General features: G+C 35.8%; 1 protein-coding gene across 1 annotated transcript in view; it reads right to left on the bottom strand.

The window, feature by feature from the left end:
• Window positions 1-1,909: 1,909 nt before the first annotated feature.
• Window positions 1,910-17,125, bottom strand: part of LOC131983736 (histone acetyltransferase KAT7-like) — a 36,027-nt gene continuing 20,811 nt past the window's right edge. The window contains exons 8-15 of the mRNA XM_059348526.1: window positions 16,870-16,980; window positions 14,384-14,575; window positions 12,286-12,375; window positions 12,008-12,148; window positions 9,550-9,643; window positions 7,734-7,880; window positions 3,979-4,085; window positions 1,910-2,526 (exon numbers count right to left, since the gene is read on the bottom strand). Coding sequence (XP_059204509.1) covers window positions 2,428-2,526; window positions 3,979-4,085; window positions 7,734-7,880; window positions 9,550-9,643; window positions 12,008-12,148; window positions 12,286-12,375; window positions 14,384-14,575; window positions 16,870-16,980 — 981 coding nt within the window. The 3' untranslated portion in view covers window positions 1,910-2,427. The remainder of the gene's footprint in view (window positions 2,527-3,978; window positions 4,086-7,733; window positions 7,881-9,549; window positions 9,644-12,007; window positions 12,149-12,285; window positions 12,376-14,383; window positions 14,576-16,869; window positions 16,981-17,125) is intronic.

Here is a 17,125-nt window from a genome sequence, read left to right as displayed (position 1 = left end):
ATTTATTTGGTAATTCTTCTTACTATTAGTTATTCCTTATCTGATTTCATTTTATTTGATGTATTATTTTTATTATTATTATTTTTTTACTTGTTACACTTGACACTGTTTTGACTCTCGTAATGTCATCTCTTGATTTTGTTATGTCACTGAAAAATCAGTAAACAAATATTTAAAAAAAATAAAAAATACTTGGTTGGGGCTGTTTGACTTGAACTACTGGAAATTGACTTTTCCCATGATATTCTAATTTATTGAGATGCAGCTGTATAATGGCAAAAGGGAATATTTTATTCCTGGTTTTATATTAAAAAAAAAAACTCTCAAAGAAATGATCAAATTCAAGTGTTTTCCAGTACGGTTAGGACGTACGGTAAATCAAGATCTGGGTTTCTATTTCTAGAAACTTTGCACTTTTTGTAGCGGTGACTTGTCCGGTTTAATCAGAGCCAGCTGCTCTGTGTCCGTCAGGATGAATTGCATGAGTCAACGTGCTGCTGACCTGCGTTGTGTCATCCGTCTCCAGAAACAGAATGAAAAGCAGCAACAGGTTCAATACCGGCAGCCGCAGATTGGATTAGCGTGTGTGCCTGGTGCTCTGAGCTAATCAAGTGTCTGTGAGTAGCTGCACGATTACTTTCAGCTAACTAACGAGCTGGAGGAGATATGAGCCTGATGCTACGTAGACAAACATCACCGGCTGCTGCTGCGCAATTCATTATTTTTGCATTTTTGTCATACTGTTTGTTGGAGCCTGACGCTAAAAATAAAACACCAAAAAAGAAATGTTTATAGACTAATTCTCTTCTATTAGTCCGGCGGTTTAGGACCAGATTTGGGAAGAAAGGGGACACGTCGGACAAAAGCACCACATTTTTTCCACATGCTCTCTATCACTATAGGTTTCAATTTTTGGTAGGAGCCATTTCATCAAGATTGCAGATCGGAGATGGCAGCCATATAAAATCTATGAGAACCAGTATATCTTCTAAGCCACTTAGAAGGTCAATCTTAGTGTCAAAATATACATTTTCTGGGTCAAAGAATAATTTAAAGCTACTGAGAATATCACTAGATGATCAAATAGATATGTTCATTTTGGCCATGTATTTACATAATTATTAGATTCCAAACGTTTTCAGCTCAGGATTCCCTGCTGCAGCACTTGAAGCGAGTTGCCTACCAGTCTGGGTGAAAATGAACATTTCTATTTGATCAAATAATCATCTAGTGATATTCTCAACAGCTTTAAATGATTCCTGGACCCAGAAAATGTAGATTTTGACACCAAGATTGACCTTCTGAGTGGCTTGGAAGATGTATTGGTTCTCATAGACTTTATATGGGTGCCATCTCGGATCGGCCATCTTGATGAAGTGGCTCCTACCAAAAATTGAAACCTATGGTGATAGAGAGCACGTGGAAAAAATTTGGTGCTTTTGTCCAGCGTGTCCCCTTTATTTAGCTAAGCCGCCTGACTATATGGAACTCCAAAAAATACAAAAAAAGACACACATAAATAAATTGTGTAAAATATATAAATCAACCAACAATTTGTAAAATAATTGAAGATACTATTAAAATTCTACTCAAATTACCAAATTTCCCAAAAAGTTATGTAAAATATTAGTAATTTAAGTGACTAATAAACAGTTAATTTAAGTGACTAATAAACAGTTATTTACATCTATGACATAAATAACATTTCATTAAACTATAACTCTTTTGTAACAATTAAGGTATTAAGAACATTTGAAGTAGTTTTTGTTTCATAGGTTATTAAACACTGCTGCAGATTAACCGTGACTGATTTGTTATTTTCCATATAAAATTTTAATTTTAACTACTAGTTTGGTCTAATTTTGCAGAGCCAGATCTTTACCATAGAGACTTTTAAAAAAGGAAAAACCTTTGGTTCCTCCGATCTAGATGGTTTTTAGATTATGTATGTATGTTTTCTGTTTTTAGCTGTTTTTTTCCCCTTTTTTATCCTTTTTATAATTAGAATGTTATGCTTTTAACCTGTAGCACTTTGAGATTTCCTGTAATGTAAAGTGCATTACAAATAAAATGTATTATTATTATTACCAGTGATCATTTGTTCAGGTCCAGATTCATGCACAACTTCCGTCTAATTTTCCGTCACGTCCGAAAAAAATCCTCTGGACAGACACTATTATAGCTTAGACTATTTTATTACTGCAGTCAGTTTTCTGAATGATGACAGTGGCTGGTGAACCAGCAGGTAGCTGACGCTGCTGTAGCTGCTGAAAGCGTTTTATACAAGAGTGAGTGTGTGTGTGTGTGTGTGTGTGTGTGTGTGAGGGTTTAAGCCCAGGGTCATTGAGCATGCCAGTGTTTGGTGGATGATCTGTGTGTGTGTGTGTGTGTGTGTGTTTGGATGTTCAGAGTGTGAAGGAAGCTCCTCTACGTCCCTTTAGGTGGAGTCCATTTTAAGGCTGTGGGGTCGATGGTCTTGCTGTTACCACGTTTGGTCTCCTTGGCCTTCCAGTCATCGATAAGGTCCTACAGAAACACAAGGACATTTAGGCTACGTTTACACGAGGACAGTCTGAACAGAAGACGCAAAAGTGGCGTCACGTCTTCACTTTTTATTCCTCGTTTAGACGAGCGTTTTCAGGAGGAAATCTGCTGCATACGGTGATCTAAAGTGTGTGAAATGTGATTGTATGCAGCCAGGCGGCATCACTTAAAGCCATAAGAGCATCTTTGGGCATGCAGAAGTTTTCACGCCACACATTTTCATCAGCTACTCCTTCCACAAAGTTCTCCACCATCACTAGATCTCCCAGGTCTCGTTCACAGCCGTCTGGCTCCTCCCACCAATCGCTGCATCCAGAATGTGATGGAGGTAATTCCAGATCCTTCTCTGTTCACTAATACTATCTGTACATATCCTGGACATTTGGTGGAAAGACTCCTGTAAGTTTATTAGAGCTGCCAGAGCAGCTTGAAGGTCCCACCATGGAAATAATCCCACGTTTCTTTATTTCCTGTCCTGGAGCATGTATGTGACGTAAACACATACGTGACGTGAGCAGATCAGATCAGAGTTTTGTGTCTTGTCAGTGTAGACGACACGCTACGGAGGAGAGGATCTAACTTTTACACTTTGGAGGGTGGTTTCAGATTTTAGCGTTTTTAAGCCCCCAAAACGCCGTCACCGTCTAAACGAAAGGCACTTCCCATAAAATATTTTGTCGTTTTTACCCGCAAGCGTCCTCGTGTAAACAGGGCCTTAGTTCAGCTGTTCTCAACCTTGGGGTCGGGACCCCAATTGGGGTCGCGAGATGATTTCTGGGGGTCGCCAAATCATTTTGGAAGTCAGCTCTGTCTCCACTGTGTTAAAGCGTTCATGTATTTTAGTCTTTTTGGTCATTCAATGTCCTTTTTTAGTCATTTTGTGTCTTTTTTGGTCATTTTGTGTCTTCTTTTATCATTATGTGGTCAATTTGTGTCTTTTTTGATAATTTTGCTTCCTTTTTTGGTAATTTTGTGTCTTTTTTTTGTCATTTTGTGTCTTTTCTGGTCATTTTGTGTCTTTTTTGGTCATTTTGTGGTCAATTTGTGTCTTTTTTGGTCATTTTGTGTCTTTTCTGGTCATTTTGTGTCTTTTTTGGTCATTTTGTGGTCAATTTGTGCCTTTTTTTGGTCATTTTGTGTATTTTTTTTGGTCATCTTTTGTCTTTTTTTGATCATTTTGTGTCTTTTTTTGGCCATTTTGTGTCTTTTCCGACAAATCCCTGAGTTTGTATGATCTGAACTGTGTGTTTGAGATTGTGTTCAGTGAGTGGGGGTCGCGGACAACATGGATGTTAAAATGGGGGTCGCGAATCAAAAAGGTTGAGAATAGCTGCCTCAGTTAGCTGCACTAATGTAGAACAATGTAATGAAGCAGAAGTTCTTCGTGCCCGGTAACAGTAACAGAACAGCAGATTTGATTGTTTTGTTACCTACCTGTCTCTTTAAAACCAGATGCTTTCCCTTCCAGTATTTGAGCATCTGAAGGGATTGCAGCGTGCTGACAATATCCACCGGGTTCACTGCCGTCTCCTGGCTGATTTCTGAGAGCACAAGAGTGGAAAACCAGGGGGTCAGAGGGATGAGACTGAGGCTGCATTCACACCACGGATAGCAATAATGTTAAGTCATTATGATTCTTGTAAAATATAGTAAAAAGAAATATATACTTTCACACGGTCACACAGATGCTCTTCATCTGCAATCCGAAATCCCTCCAAATTACAGAATCATTGTTTTTTTCTTAGGAACTAGCTCTTGCTAGTGTGCAGAGAGGAGCAAACAAATAGTGGTCATAAGTTAAGGCAACATCAAAAGATATTATATATATCGGTGTGGCGGTTTTGTCTCAACTACATATCTCTTTCTAAAATATATCTGTATAACTATAAACACCAAAATACCATTTTTCGTTAATTTGAGTTTTTATTTTGCTGTCAATTTTTGTTTTGAAATTCAGTTAATTTTAATTAGTTTTTGTATTTGCTTGTTTTAATTAGTTGGAAAATGCTTAGTTTTGATTTAGTTTTTTTTAGTTTTAGTGTTAGTTTTAGTTTTTTTTGTAATGGGTTGTGTGTTGTTGGGTGCCAGATTCAAAGAGATCACAATAAATGTTTCCTTTATTTCCTTTGTCTGATCCATCTCAGCCCCAATAAGTTTTAATAAGTCATAAAACCAGATAGATGAAATAGGTTTCATATCAATCAAAAGGTTTATGTATGAAAAAAGTTGACAAAGGTGAAAACGAAGGACATTTTCACTATAATTTTAGTTAGTTTCAGTTAATTTTGTAACCACAAAATACAGTTTCAGTTAGTTCTTGGTTTTTTTTGAAAACTCGTTTTTATTTTTATTTAAGTGAACGAAAATGTTTTTTCAATTCTAGTTGTCGTTATTTTGTTAGTTTTCATTAACTATAATAACCTCAATACCGCCCAGCTCTAATGCAAAGCTATTAGCTTAATTTCTGAGCTCCGATGTCGAAGTTCTGGCAGGTTCTGATTGTAGCATTATGATTCTTTTAAAATATAGTAAAAAGAAATATATACTTTCACACGATCAAAAAACTGTAGTTCCATCAGTATCTAGCATCAAACCAACCACAGCTAAACAACAACAGTGATGTCACTGGAATTTAAAGCAAAATCACACATTTTTATAATTTAAACATCACTATGTTATGCATATTAAACCATATGAAATATAATGAATAGTAATGAAATTACCATTCACACTTTTTTTTATGTTTTTAACTATATATTTATCATTAATAAATGAGTCCCATATTGGCTCTTACACTCAACATTTTAATTGTTTGCTTGTTTTTCAGCTATGCCAAGGTGTGTTTGTTGCTGTTTGATTATTTTAATGTTTATGCAAACCAAAAGTTCTGGTACTTTCATTTCAGATTTCCAATATAAAACTGAAAATATCAAAAGCATGATGATACTTAAAACTGTCTAGTTTTGGTCACTATAATCGTAATATGACATTTTCATAGCGTGGTATAGTCAGAATGTATGAAAAGGCTCCTAAATGATGACAGAAGCCTTTGTGCTAATCTCTGCAGGCCTGGCAGAGAATGGGAACACACCTTGAATGTAGCCTGGAGTGACTATTTGTATTTCTCTGTGTGAGTTGAAAAGATCTTCCTAAAGTCAAAATAACATGCAGAAATTATTTAAAAAAAGAAAAAGTAGACAGAAGGACAGGAAGGAACACGGTGTTACTGAACTATTGTTGGGTTTGTCATGGTTGCTGTCTGACCCTGCAGACAAAGTTTTTTTTTTTTGAGTGTGACAAAAACATTTTTGAATTGCAGTAAATCAGTTATTTGTAAAAAAAAATAAAATAATAATAACTCGACTGCAGCCTTTGTCAGCTGGAATTGTCTGAACAGATTTGAATGATCTAAAATTCAGAAACTAAAAAAAAATTGTTTTTTGAGTATATGATTGCCAGAAAAAACAATGTTAAAGGGAATTTCCATTTAGTATGGGATTATTTTGTTCAATACATTAAGGACTTGTCACAGTAAGCATATGTTGTCCTCGTTTTGGGTTGACTGCCGTTCTTTTTTTTTTTTTTCTAATTTAATTTAATTTAATTTATTTATTTAATTTATTTATTTATTTTATTTTTTTCCTGTCTGTTTTTGGTGTCTGTCTCGGTTGTTTGTAAGTGTTTGTATTATATGTTGAAAAATTAAAAATTAAATAAATACTTCAATAAAAAAAAATAAAATAAAATAAAATAAAATTCAGAAACTAAAGTCATATTGGGTGTATTAGCACCTTCATCAAAACATCAAACTTCCAAATACCTGCAAAACTAAAGACAATCCCATCAATTTTCTATAACGTTAACAATCAATTAATCGATTAATCACTGCAAGCATACATGGGCAAAATAAAAAATATATATACAGTACGATGCAAAAACCTGTTTTGATAACAAACACTTTTATTTTGAAAAGATGAAAAGAGACTTCCTGCCAATCTTAAAACTAACTCAACTGAGATTAAACTGTAAAAAAAAAAAAAAAACATCAGGGAGTTTAATGTTTTATGTTTTAGTCCGCAAAGAGGCATGATGTTAGTTTTCACAGTAATCTTGCATATTTAAGTGGGTTTTGTTTTTAAATTAATTACGTTTTGGATAAAATTAAACCTAGTAATTCATGCTAGCAAGGTTTGATACAGTTAGCTAGTTTTGCTCCAACAATACTCTTGTATTTCTGTGTGTTTTATAATTGTTATTGCAACTTTCAGTTTGCAATTGAACTAAATATTTTAAGTTTTGTTTTTGAGTTTGCGCAACGCTGAATTCTGATTTTTTTTGTCAACTCAACTGTAAGTTGCACTAACTAACTAATATAATTTACATTGTAATAACTTGTCAGCTAATGTTGTGACCACAATTTTGAGTTAGCATTGATACGCTAATGGCTACTCTTGTAGCTGTAACAAGCAGCACCGCTAGCATCAGTTAGCCGCTAGCATCAGGTAGCCGCTAGCTTTCGCTAATGACTGAATTTCCCAACAAAGAAATAAGAGTTAGCAGAACTATTGTCCCTTGTTGTGAACCCCAACTTAAAGATATAAGTAACAACAACTCACCAACTTGTTTTTGAGCAGACAACTGGCTTCCTTTGTTGTGCTAACTTACATTATTGCCCTAAATGTCAATAATTTATATTTCCAAGTTTTACCAACTTAAATCACTGTTTTAGCCCAAAAAATACAAGTTGACTTTCTTGCAGTGCAGCTTGATGAATAAACAACACAAGGGTGCAAAAGTTTGTTTTCATCACAGTAGCAGAGCTTTTCTCTAGAATAGATACGGCCAGGAGAAACAAAACAAAAAATGTGTTTAGGATGACCCAGTTTTGATCAAGTTGAGGTTCTTGTGTGTTTCCACCTTCATTTATCACCTGAACACTGACTCAGAGTGGCCTCAGTGCTCTTTGGTCCATTCACAAACACAAACACACACACATGAATGCTTGCATGCACATATTAAAACACATACAGTTTCAGACTCGTTGGCCTTTTTGGACCTTTGCAGATTCCTGATATTACACAGTTTATTTTACCGTTTTCTCAAATGAATGAATTGCTCAACAACGACTCTCTCTCCAGAGGTTTTCCTATTTCTTGCCAGTATTTCTTGGAGTGTAGTGCAGCTCTGACCTTTGATGGAGATCTCTTTGCCCTGAAAGTTGTTCAGGTAGCGCAGCAACACCTCCTTCCAGTAGCTCCGGTAGCTGATGAGTCCCAGGTCGGACAGGGGGCGCTCCGGGGACCCCACCTTCTCCTCCACCTTGGACAACAGGTAGCCTGGAAGGACAAATCAGGTGAAGCATTTTAAGGGTTTTTTTGTGTATTTATTTTCATTGTTTTATTGTTAACAAAAAGATATATACAAATTATATATACAAACTAGAATATTTCCTCTGGGGAAATTTTGAAAGGGCCACGGGGGCTACTGCCGGTGTGTGTGTGTGTAATTAAAATCACATAAAGTTACTGTGTGTGTGTGTGTGTGCATGTGTGCGTGCGTGCGTCTTCCCTTTTTCCGAAATCTTCCTGCGTTTTTAATATGGGAGCCAATGAGGCTGTTGGTGGTGTTGGTGGATCATCTGTGCGTCCTACGCCCAAACTATAACTCTGACAGCTTTACCAGAGGATTGTGAGTGAGAAGACTAATTTTCCTACGTTTCTATGTATAAATTATTTCTGTAGAGTGGAATTTGCGGCCTGGAGCGCAGTTTCCAAATTTATTTTTTGACAGTTTTTTCTCTCCCTCTACACTCTGGCGATGATGTCACACACTGTGACACGAACATTCCGTGCAATACACACCCATTATAATCTCAGAATTTCTCCAGAAATGATCATGGTCATTGAACAGGGATTGATAAAAAACTATATGACCTATCGAAACGAGGATTATTACACCAATACACAAGACTTGTGTCTACTGTTTAAAGTTTAAATGGAGTCTCTAGGTGAAATTATGCCGGAGAAGTAGACGTTTAAAAATCTCCAGTGATTGGTCTTTTTCGCTCATTTTTTGTCGGCCGTCCCATTCATTTCAATGCAAAATTTTGAGCAGTTTTTCACGACTTACGTCGCGAAAAATTAATATTCTGTAGAGAAAAGTAATAGCACACCGATCTCGATCAAACCGCACGTTTTGATATATAATTTGTCCTGCAACTCTTCAAGTTTTGCTCACATTAATCCTCTTGTATTTCTGTTTGTTTTATAATTGTTATTGCAACTTTCAGTTTGCAAACTGAAGCTTTATCCAACTTAATTCTCAGCTCATTGGTTTATTGAAGTACGGCTGCAGAACTGAACACTCGGCCGTGTTTCATTTCAGTGAGTACTGATCACGTCAGAGATAAAAATAAGATAAAAAAATACACAGATCAATTAAAAATTCCATGTGATCAACCAAATTCTTAACGAAAAATAATCGACCAACGATTAATTAATCCCATCCCTAGTTCATGTTACAGATTATTTTGAAATTTTAAAATGCAACATCAGAAAAAACAATTCATAATTTCCTACTTCCCATGTGTTAACATTTTTAAGATTTCTGAAAGAATGATTTAAGGTATTTTAATAGCCAATAAGGCCTTTTTAGATTCATGGATTTAATGCCTTTTTACGACTTTTTATGATCCGTTTGAACCCTGTTTTTTTTGGCTGCACTCCTCTTAATGATTTCCTTCTCCTACTGAGAAAATGGAAATAAGGATACAGAAAAATAAAGTGAAAAATTAATGACTGTAATACACCAAAAAACAAGAGAGTGCAGAGTTTCCTCAGAAGGGCAAGTGCTTCAGACAGCCTCCTAAATCTGAGGTTATTGTGCTGTGCAGAATCCTCGGGCCAGTGTTCACTTTATGAGACAAAAACACACACAAAGATGAACACACACACACACACACACACACACACACACACACACACACACACATTGGCGTGTACTCACTGAAGTCTATGAGCATCTTGCCGTAGCCCTGCCTCATGTACTGTGGCATGGTGAGGATGCAGGACACGTTGTAGTTCAGGAACGAGTTCTTCTCCTGCAGACGGAGAAGAAATAAAGAAATCCATAAACACAAAGGTTGGTTTGCTGCACTAATATTTGGGAGTTTGAGCTCACTGATATTTTGCGTTGATATTTACACAAATGGCACAGCAACAGAATAGCACTAATTCAGTTTTTAGACATTAAATCAAGAAAAGGTTGCCAGATTTTAAAAAAGATATCCTCTTTTTTTATCCTCTAGTCCAGTAGTTCTCAACCTTTTTGAGTCGGGACCCCCAATTTAACATGCATGTTGTCCACGACCCCCACTCACTGAACACAATCTCACACGCACAGTTCAGACCACCCAAAAAAGAAACAAAATTACCAAAAAGAGTAAACAAATGACCAAAAAAGACACAAAATGACCAAAAAAGACACAAAATGACCAAAAAAAGACACAAAATGACCAAAAAAGGACACAAAATGACCAAAAAAAGACACAAATTGACCATAAAGGACACAAAATTACCAAAAAGGAAACAAAATGACCAAAAAAGACACAAATTGACCACAAAATGACCAAAAAAACACACAAAATGACCAAAAAAGGAAACAAAATGACAAAAAAAGACACAAACTGACCAAAAAAGACACAAAATGACCAAAAAAGACACAAAATGACCAAAAAAAGACACAAATTGACCAAAAAAAGATACAAATTGACCAAAAAGGACACAAAATTACCAAAAAGGAAACAAAATGACCAAAAAAGACACACATTGACCACAAAATGACCAAAAAAAGACACAAATTGACCAAAAAAAGACACAAAATTACCAAAAAAGACACAAAATTACCAATTGGGGTCCCGACCCCAAGGTTGAGAACAGCTGCTCTAGCAGATATGATGTACCTGACACATTTCCCAGCTCTCTCAACCACATTTCAAATGTAGGAGCCCTGTCAGATTTCCAAGACTGTAGCATTAGCTTTCTGGCTAACAATGTTGAAAGGGAGATAGCCTTTAATAGCTTCATCACTACTTTTTACACTATCTGGATTTTAAGGGGTATTTTTAATGCCGCTTGGAAGAAAAAGTAGGACCAGTTTTACCAAAAGCAACGAACAATATTACTTTTGTAGAGCTTACAATAAGGTAAATACACTTAAGGTGATGCTAATACGAGTCAGGAATGCTAACTTCAATACTTTTCGTCTCAAAATGCCAGTTTCTAATCTTATTTCAAGTAGGTAGTGGACTTAAATCTAGAACAGTGTCACAATTATAGAACTTAAAATTAGTCAAATACACTTGAACCAAACAGGATGAAAAAAAAGAAGATACTTTTAAGGGGAAAATACTACTTTTGAGGATAACAACCTTATTATGAGACACAAAACATCACAATTCTAGTCAAATATAGCTAAAAATGAGTTTTCGCAGCTAATTTCAAGATCACTCTAATCTTAATATAATGTCTTATTTGAAGAAATCTTACCAAGACAATTTTCACTTGTTCCATTGGCAGATTTTTTGTGCTTATTACAAGCAAAATTATCTTGTATTACGTTTTTTTTGCTTATTTTTGGAGTGGCCTTTTTTCCAGTGTAAGAGCTGTCATCAATTTCTTCAGGTTACGAATGCCCAAATGTTTATTGTAACATAAAACAAGGGTGGAGCAGAACTTGGAAATATCTGGCGTTTGTTTGCCAAAATGTTTTTGGCAGTTGATGTTCCTTACTTTGTATTTGGTTTTCCACCACTTTTATTCCCATCATGCAAATTTTATTTTACCAAGATTACATTAGGTTAGATTATGTAATCTTGGTTAAAAGGCCAATTTTCATTTAATTTGCACTTCCTCTTGTCATTAAGGGTTCAGTACACTGCATCATATTAATGCAATTCTGTACATTATATATATATATATATATATATATATATATATATATATATATATATATATATATATATATATATATATATATAGTTTATGTTAGGGATGGGCGTTTGGAAGAAACCTGCCAACTCGATTATCCATAACGTTACTGATCAATTAATCGCTGCATGCAAACATGCGCAAAATAAAAGATATATATACCGGACGATGCAAAAGCCTGTTTTGATAACAGATGCTTTTATTTTGAAAGGACAAAAAGAGAGTTCTTCTCCTGCAGACGGAGAATAAATCCATAAACACAAAGGTTGCTTTGCAGCACTAATATTTGGGAGTTTGAGCTCTCTGATATTCTGTGTTGATATTTACACAGGCAGAGAATATATTGTTGGACACAAAAAAGTTGTTTTCGTCTGATCTTTTCCTTTTCCAGAGCTCATTACTTTTGGTTTGCTTATGCTAATTTTGTCTTCTATCCATGTGAAAGCAGAAGGACGGTGTAATTGGCTCCCGGTTACCTTGGAGAAGTATCCGACTAGATGGCAGCCTGTGTTGTCGGCTTCGGTCATCACGTAGAAGAGGAAAGGTTCAACATCGTAATAAAGAGTCTTATGGTCCAGGAAAAGCTTCGCCAGCAGACACAAGTTCTGACAGTAAATCTGTCAAAAAAAAAGGAGCATCAGAGTTAATATTGTGTATCAAAGTTTACAGGAAACACAGCTGGTTTACCTCATTCAGACAGGTATCCATCTCATTAGGTATGGAGTCTAGACGGATTTCAGACATTTTTTTTTACCTTGTTCTTCTTTCCATCCACCTCAAAGACAGAAATGTTTCCCTTCCTGTAGATCTCGTCTCCTGGAGGATGCTTCCACACACACTTGGCCTTTATGCAACAGAGATAAGATGAGATAAGATAAGATAAGATTTATCCCTCAGTTGGGAAATTTAGTCGTCAAAGCAGCTCAAGATACAAACATCGATATAGAAAACAGAATAAAGAATATAAACAATAAGACACATACATACATTCTATACTCATTATATTCATAACTTTCTGTTATTTGGCATTTTATTCCTTGGCTTTTTAACACTGCGTGAGTTTTGTGGTCCTCTGTGTCTTTTATTTATTTTATTTATTTTACTACTTTTAACTGCGTCTTTTATTTTATTTTACTATGTTTATCTGTTTGATTGTATTGTTTTATTTATGGCATCATTTTAGATTGATACACTTATTATTTATTGCTGATTGGTATATGGAATTGTTTGTTTTGTTGTTGATTTTATGTACAGCACTTTGGAGACGTTTGTGTTGTTTAAATGTGCGAAACAAATAAAGTGGATTGGATTATTATTAATATATTTGTTGTGTTTGTTTCCAGAAAGTACTACGGATATTGCACATTGGAGAAAATATATTGAACATGTTAAAGAGAGATAGAAAGTACCACTGGTTACATATACAAGGTTGGAAAAGTTTCATAAAGTGATCATTCTGGACTTAAAAACTCTTTTCAAGGTACAATTTAGACATGTAGCATGTGACCAGGCTTTAAGTATTGCACTTAATAAAAATGAGGTACTCACAACAGAGAGATTTTTTTTTTAAATGAAATAAAGAAAAACAAAGAATGGTCCAAATCAAAGCAACACAAGCAGAGATGACTTTCGGTTCCAAAAGCACTGAATCCTTCCTGCTTGTTAATGCCATTATTATTTAAACAAAGTTTATGTGTAAAAGTTTTTAATCCCAGTGTAATGTTGTTATTAATGTTGAAATTATAATTTTCTTTTTAATGGTAATACAGAAATGACCACAGTGTTGTTGGACATCAAAGCTTCAAAGCATCAAGTTCAGCAGAGCACCGAGTCTTGTAAAGGTCCTCTTTCTCTTCTCCCTAAAAATCTAAAACGAGTCTGCATGGTCTAGGAATATAATTATGAAGTGCCCTAGGCGTTAAGATAGTGAGGTTATAGGTGGAATTAAGGCAACAGCCCAGACTCATTTTGTGCCACAGTCCATTTTCACTTTGATGCTTCAACATCACTGAGTGGAAACTTCAATCTTTTTGGTTATCAATCAGAAACAAATCAGGTAAGATAAAGTACTGCTGCCTCACCAAACCTGAATTTATATATATATATATATAAAAGGCACTGAGCCTCCACTATATCCTTGCTCTGACTCTAGACTATAGATCCAGAAACTTAATTTCCTCATCTTTGATTTCCTACTTACAAAAAAACTAAGGGGAAATGGTCCAACAACATTTGCATATCAAAATGGCTGCCAAATTGCCCATCTTGCTCAGTCGTTGGACCATTTTCCCCAAGTTTTTTTGTAAGTAGGCAATCAAAGATGAGGAAATATATATATATATATATATAAACATATATATATATATATATATATATATATATATATATATATATATAAACATATATATATATATGCAAAATATCAATTTTAAAGGTGAAATTGAGCATTATTTGTGTCATTTTTTAAGGCCGACATAAATATTCAATCAATATCACTTTTAAATGTTCCAGTTGGTATTTTGCATGTCCTTGCTCTGACTCTAGACTATAGATCTAGAAACTTAATTTCCTCATCTTTGATTTCCTACTTACAAAAAAACTAAGGGGAAATGGTCCAACGACTGAGCAAGATGGGCAATTTGGCCGCCATTTTGATATGCAAATGAGAAGGTCAAAAACTCAAAATTTCGCTTGGGAACCATTTTTTGGGATTCAGCACCCTTGAAATAAGTAAAGTAGGCCGGTTCCTGACTTGTACCCATAAATGCTCCTCACTTTCACTTTTGGGACAATTCCGTCTAGACTATTTGTGAAACACTGCATCAGACCAAGCTGTTGAAAAGGTGCCTTACCATGTGCCTGCGTAGAATGGTCTGGCTCTTCATGTACTTAAGGCAGAACTCGCACATGTAAAGCCTCCCGAGGCGAGCGTACTCCTCCGGGTACGGAGAATGATACCACGTGTCCAGCTCGTAGCGGCCAAACACGATGGTCTTGATCATGTTGCTGCCCTCCGACACCTGGCCGGCCAGACGCAGCTTCTCCTGTACAGGCAGGACAGCAGGGGGAAGAGGGATATAGATATAGGGAAAGGAAGTGAAAAGGTACAAAAAAGGGACAACAAGAGAGGGCAGGCAAGTAGGCAGAGAGAAGGGGAGGAGAAAGAGGAAACATTACGATTATTTAGGGAAGTGGATCAGCTGAAGTCAAGATTGAACATAGGAAAAACCTCAGTGGAGGCAACCAGCCACAAAAATATAGATAAAATACCAACAAGATACAGTGAGAAAGATTGGGATGAGGAACAGATAGGAGAAGGCTTTATATGGATCCTTGTTGTTGTTTGACAAATGTAAAAGATTTGCATGAAAATAGTGCACTTTTGGTACCACAGTGATTTAAAAATCTCTGAAACATTTAAATGGTGTTAACCCTGATTACAAAAAAAGTTGTGATGCAAAACAAAACAGGTGATAGTGTCATGTTTGGGTAAGAAATGGGCAAAAGTCCACCACTTTGTCCACTTTCTCAATGTATAATTGTAAGGAATGTAGAGCTTTCACCATCTACAACTCATAAATCATTTCAAGATTTAGAGATCCATATGATTCTCTTTTTATCCTGGAATCTGTGTATATTACCAGTCTCTCTATATTTCTGTTTGGGCTGAATTTATGTTGTTGTGTGTTTTTTTGTGTGTTTTTTTTGGTCGTCTGTCCTTTTTCGCCGTGTGTCTTTGTACTGGTGTATCGTTGTTTTCATTTTTTGTTGTTGTGGTTATCCTTTATATTATTCTTTGTATGTTATTTGTGTGTACATTATGTCTAATTTGTAAATATGTTCCTGAGTCTTTGTTGTCTAGAATTGTGTTTTAGTGTTTTGTTTTCATATTGTGGCTCCTAATAAGTAATCCACTGTTCTTTTCTTTGTTTCTTCGTTAATAAAAATAATAAAAAAAAATAAAAAATAAAAAGATTTAGAGATCCAGAGTAATGTCAGTACGTAAAAACTATCAGGCAGCAGTGCATTAAAAACTATAACGATCAAATAAAGTATGTTACTAAATGGGCTCGGGACACTTTGGAAAACAATTGCCAAAGTGTGCTGTAGTCTGACCAGTCCACATTATGGATGGCCGTTTTGGAAGAAACCTGCCAACTCGAGCATCTATAACCTTAACGATCAATTAATCGATTGATCGCTATGTTTTTATACATTCTCCAGTATGTGTAAAACATACATACATGGGCAAAATAAAAGATATATATACAGCACTATGCAAAAGCCTGTTTTGATAAGGGACGCTTTTATTTTGAAAGCATGAAAAGAGACTTCCTGCTGATAGTAAAACTAACTGAAGTGAGGTGAAACTGTAAATATAACATCAAGGAGTTCAATGTTTTATGTTTTAGCCCCCGAAGAGGCATGAGGTTAGTTTTCACAGTAATCTTGCATATTTAAGTGTTTTTTTAGTGTTTAAATACATTTTTGGATTAAATTAAACTCAGTAATTCATGTTAGTAAGGTTTGATACAGTAAGCTAATTCTGCTCAAATTAATACTCTTGTGTTTCTGTGTGTTTGACAATTATTATTGCAACTTTTAGTTTGCAAACTGTAGCTTTATCCAACTTAATTCTCAGCTTGTTGGCTTATTGACCGACGGCCACAGAACTGATATGCAGCCAGAGGTAAAATTTTAATAAAAAAGGTACGCACAGGTTTTGGATCAACATCCAGACACCGTGTTTTCCAGGGACGTCCCTGTATAATTCAGCAAGACGATGCCAAAACACATTCTGCACGTGTGTAAACAGCATGGCTTCAAAAGATACTAACATACCCGGCTTGGCTCATTTAACTGCAGCAGTAACGATGAATGTGTCATTAGAGATTAGACAGAGTTCATATTTACGCACAGCATAATTCATTGGTTATTTTAATCTCCAGAGTCAGACGCGTCCATAGAGTTGGCTAACAGCACTTGGCTGAGTTGATAATCAGTATTTGTTGTGGGTTTTGTTAAGTACATACCATTTTTTTTTTCCTTTGGGACTTTTTAAGAGTATGCCTGATTAAAAATGACAATGAGCTTTTGATCCAAATGGGTCACAAAGTAACAGAGCAGAGGAAAAAAAAACAACACAGAATAACAGGAAGGGATTGTCCAAACTACCAAAAATATCTCAGACTCCTCCTGTGGCTGCAGAGGAGAGTTTGCTGACTGAAACAGAGAAGAAGAGGAATATAATGCAGAAAAGGGGGGGAAGGGGGGGCAAAAAACAAAGGGAAGGAGGAAAGAGTAAGGGAGGGAGGTGATGATGAGTTTTCTCTCTTACAAGGTCCTCCGAGGCACGTGCCTGCGCTTTCCTGAACAGCTCGAGGTCGTAGTCGCTGGTGATGTTCTCCAGCAGCGGCTCCCGGCTCGTCCCGTGGCTCTGACGATGCTCCTAAAGTAAACACAGAGACTCTTAAAATATAGTATGGGAAAGGTGTGTAATATAGTATGGGAAAGGCGTGTAATATAGTATGGGAAAGGTGTGTAATATAGTATGGGAAAGATGTGTAATATAGTATGGGAAAGGTGTGTAATAT

Source organism: Centropristis striata, chromosome 13 (genome assembly GCF_030273125.1).
Source record: "Centropristis striata isolate RG_2023a ecotype Rhode Island chromosome 13, C.striata_1.0, whole genome shotgun sequence".
Taxonomy (NCBI): domain Eukaryota; kingdom Metazoa; phylum Chordata; class Actinopteri; order Perciformes; family Serranidae; genus Centropristis; species Centropristis striata.
Note: the sequence above shows the minus strand (reverse complement) of the source record. Positions and strands in the feature narration are given on the sequence as shown.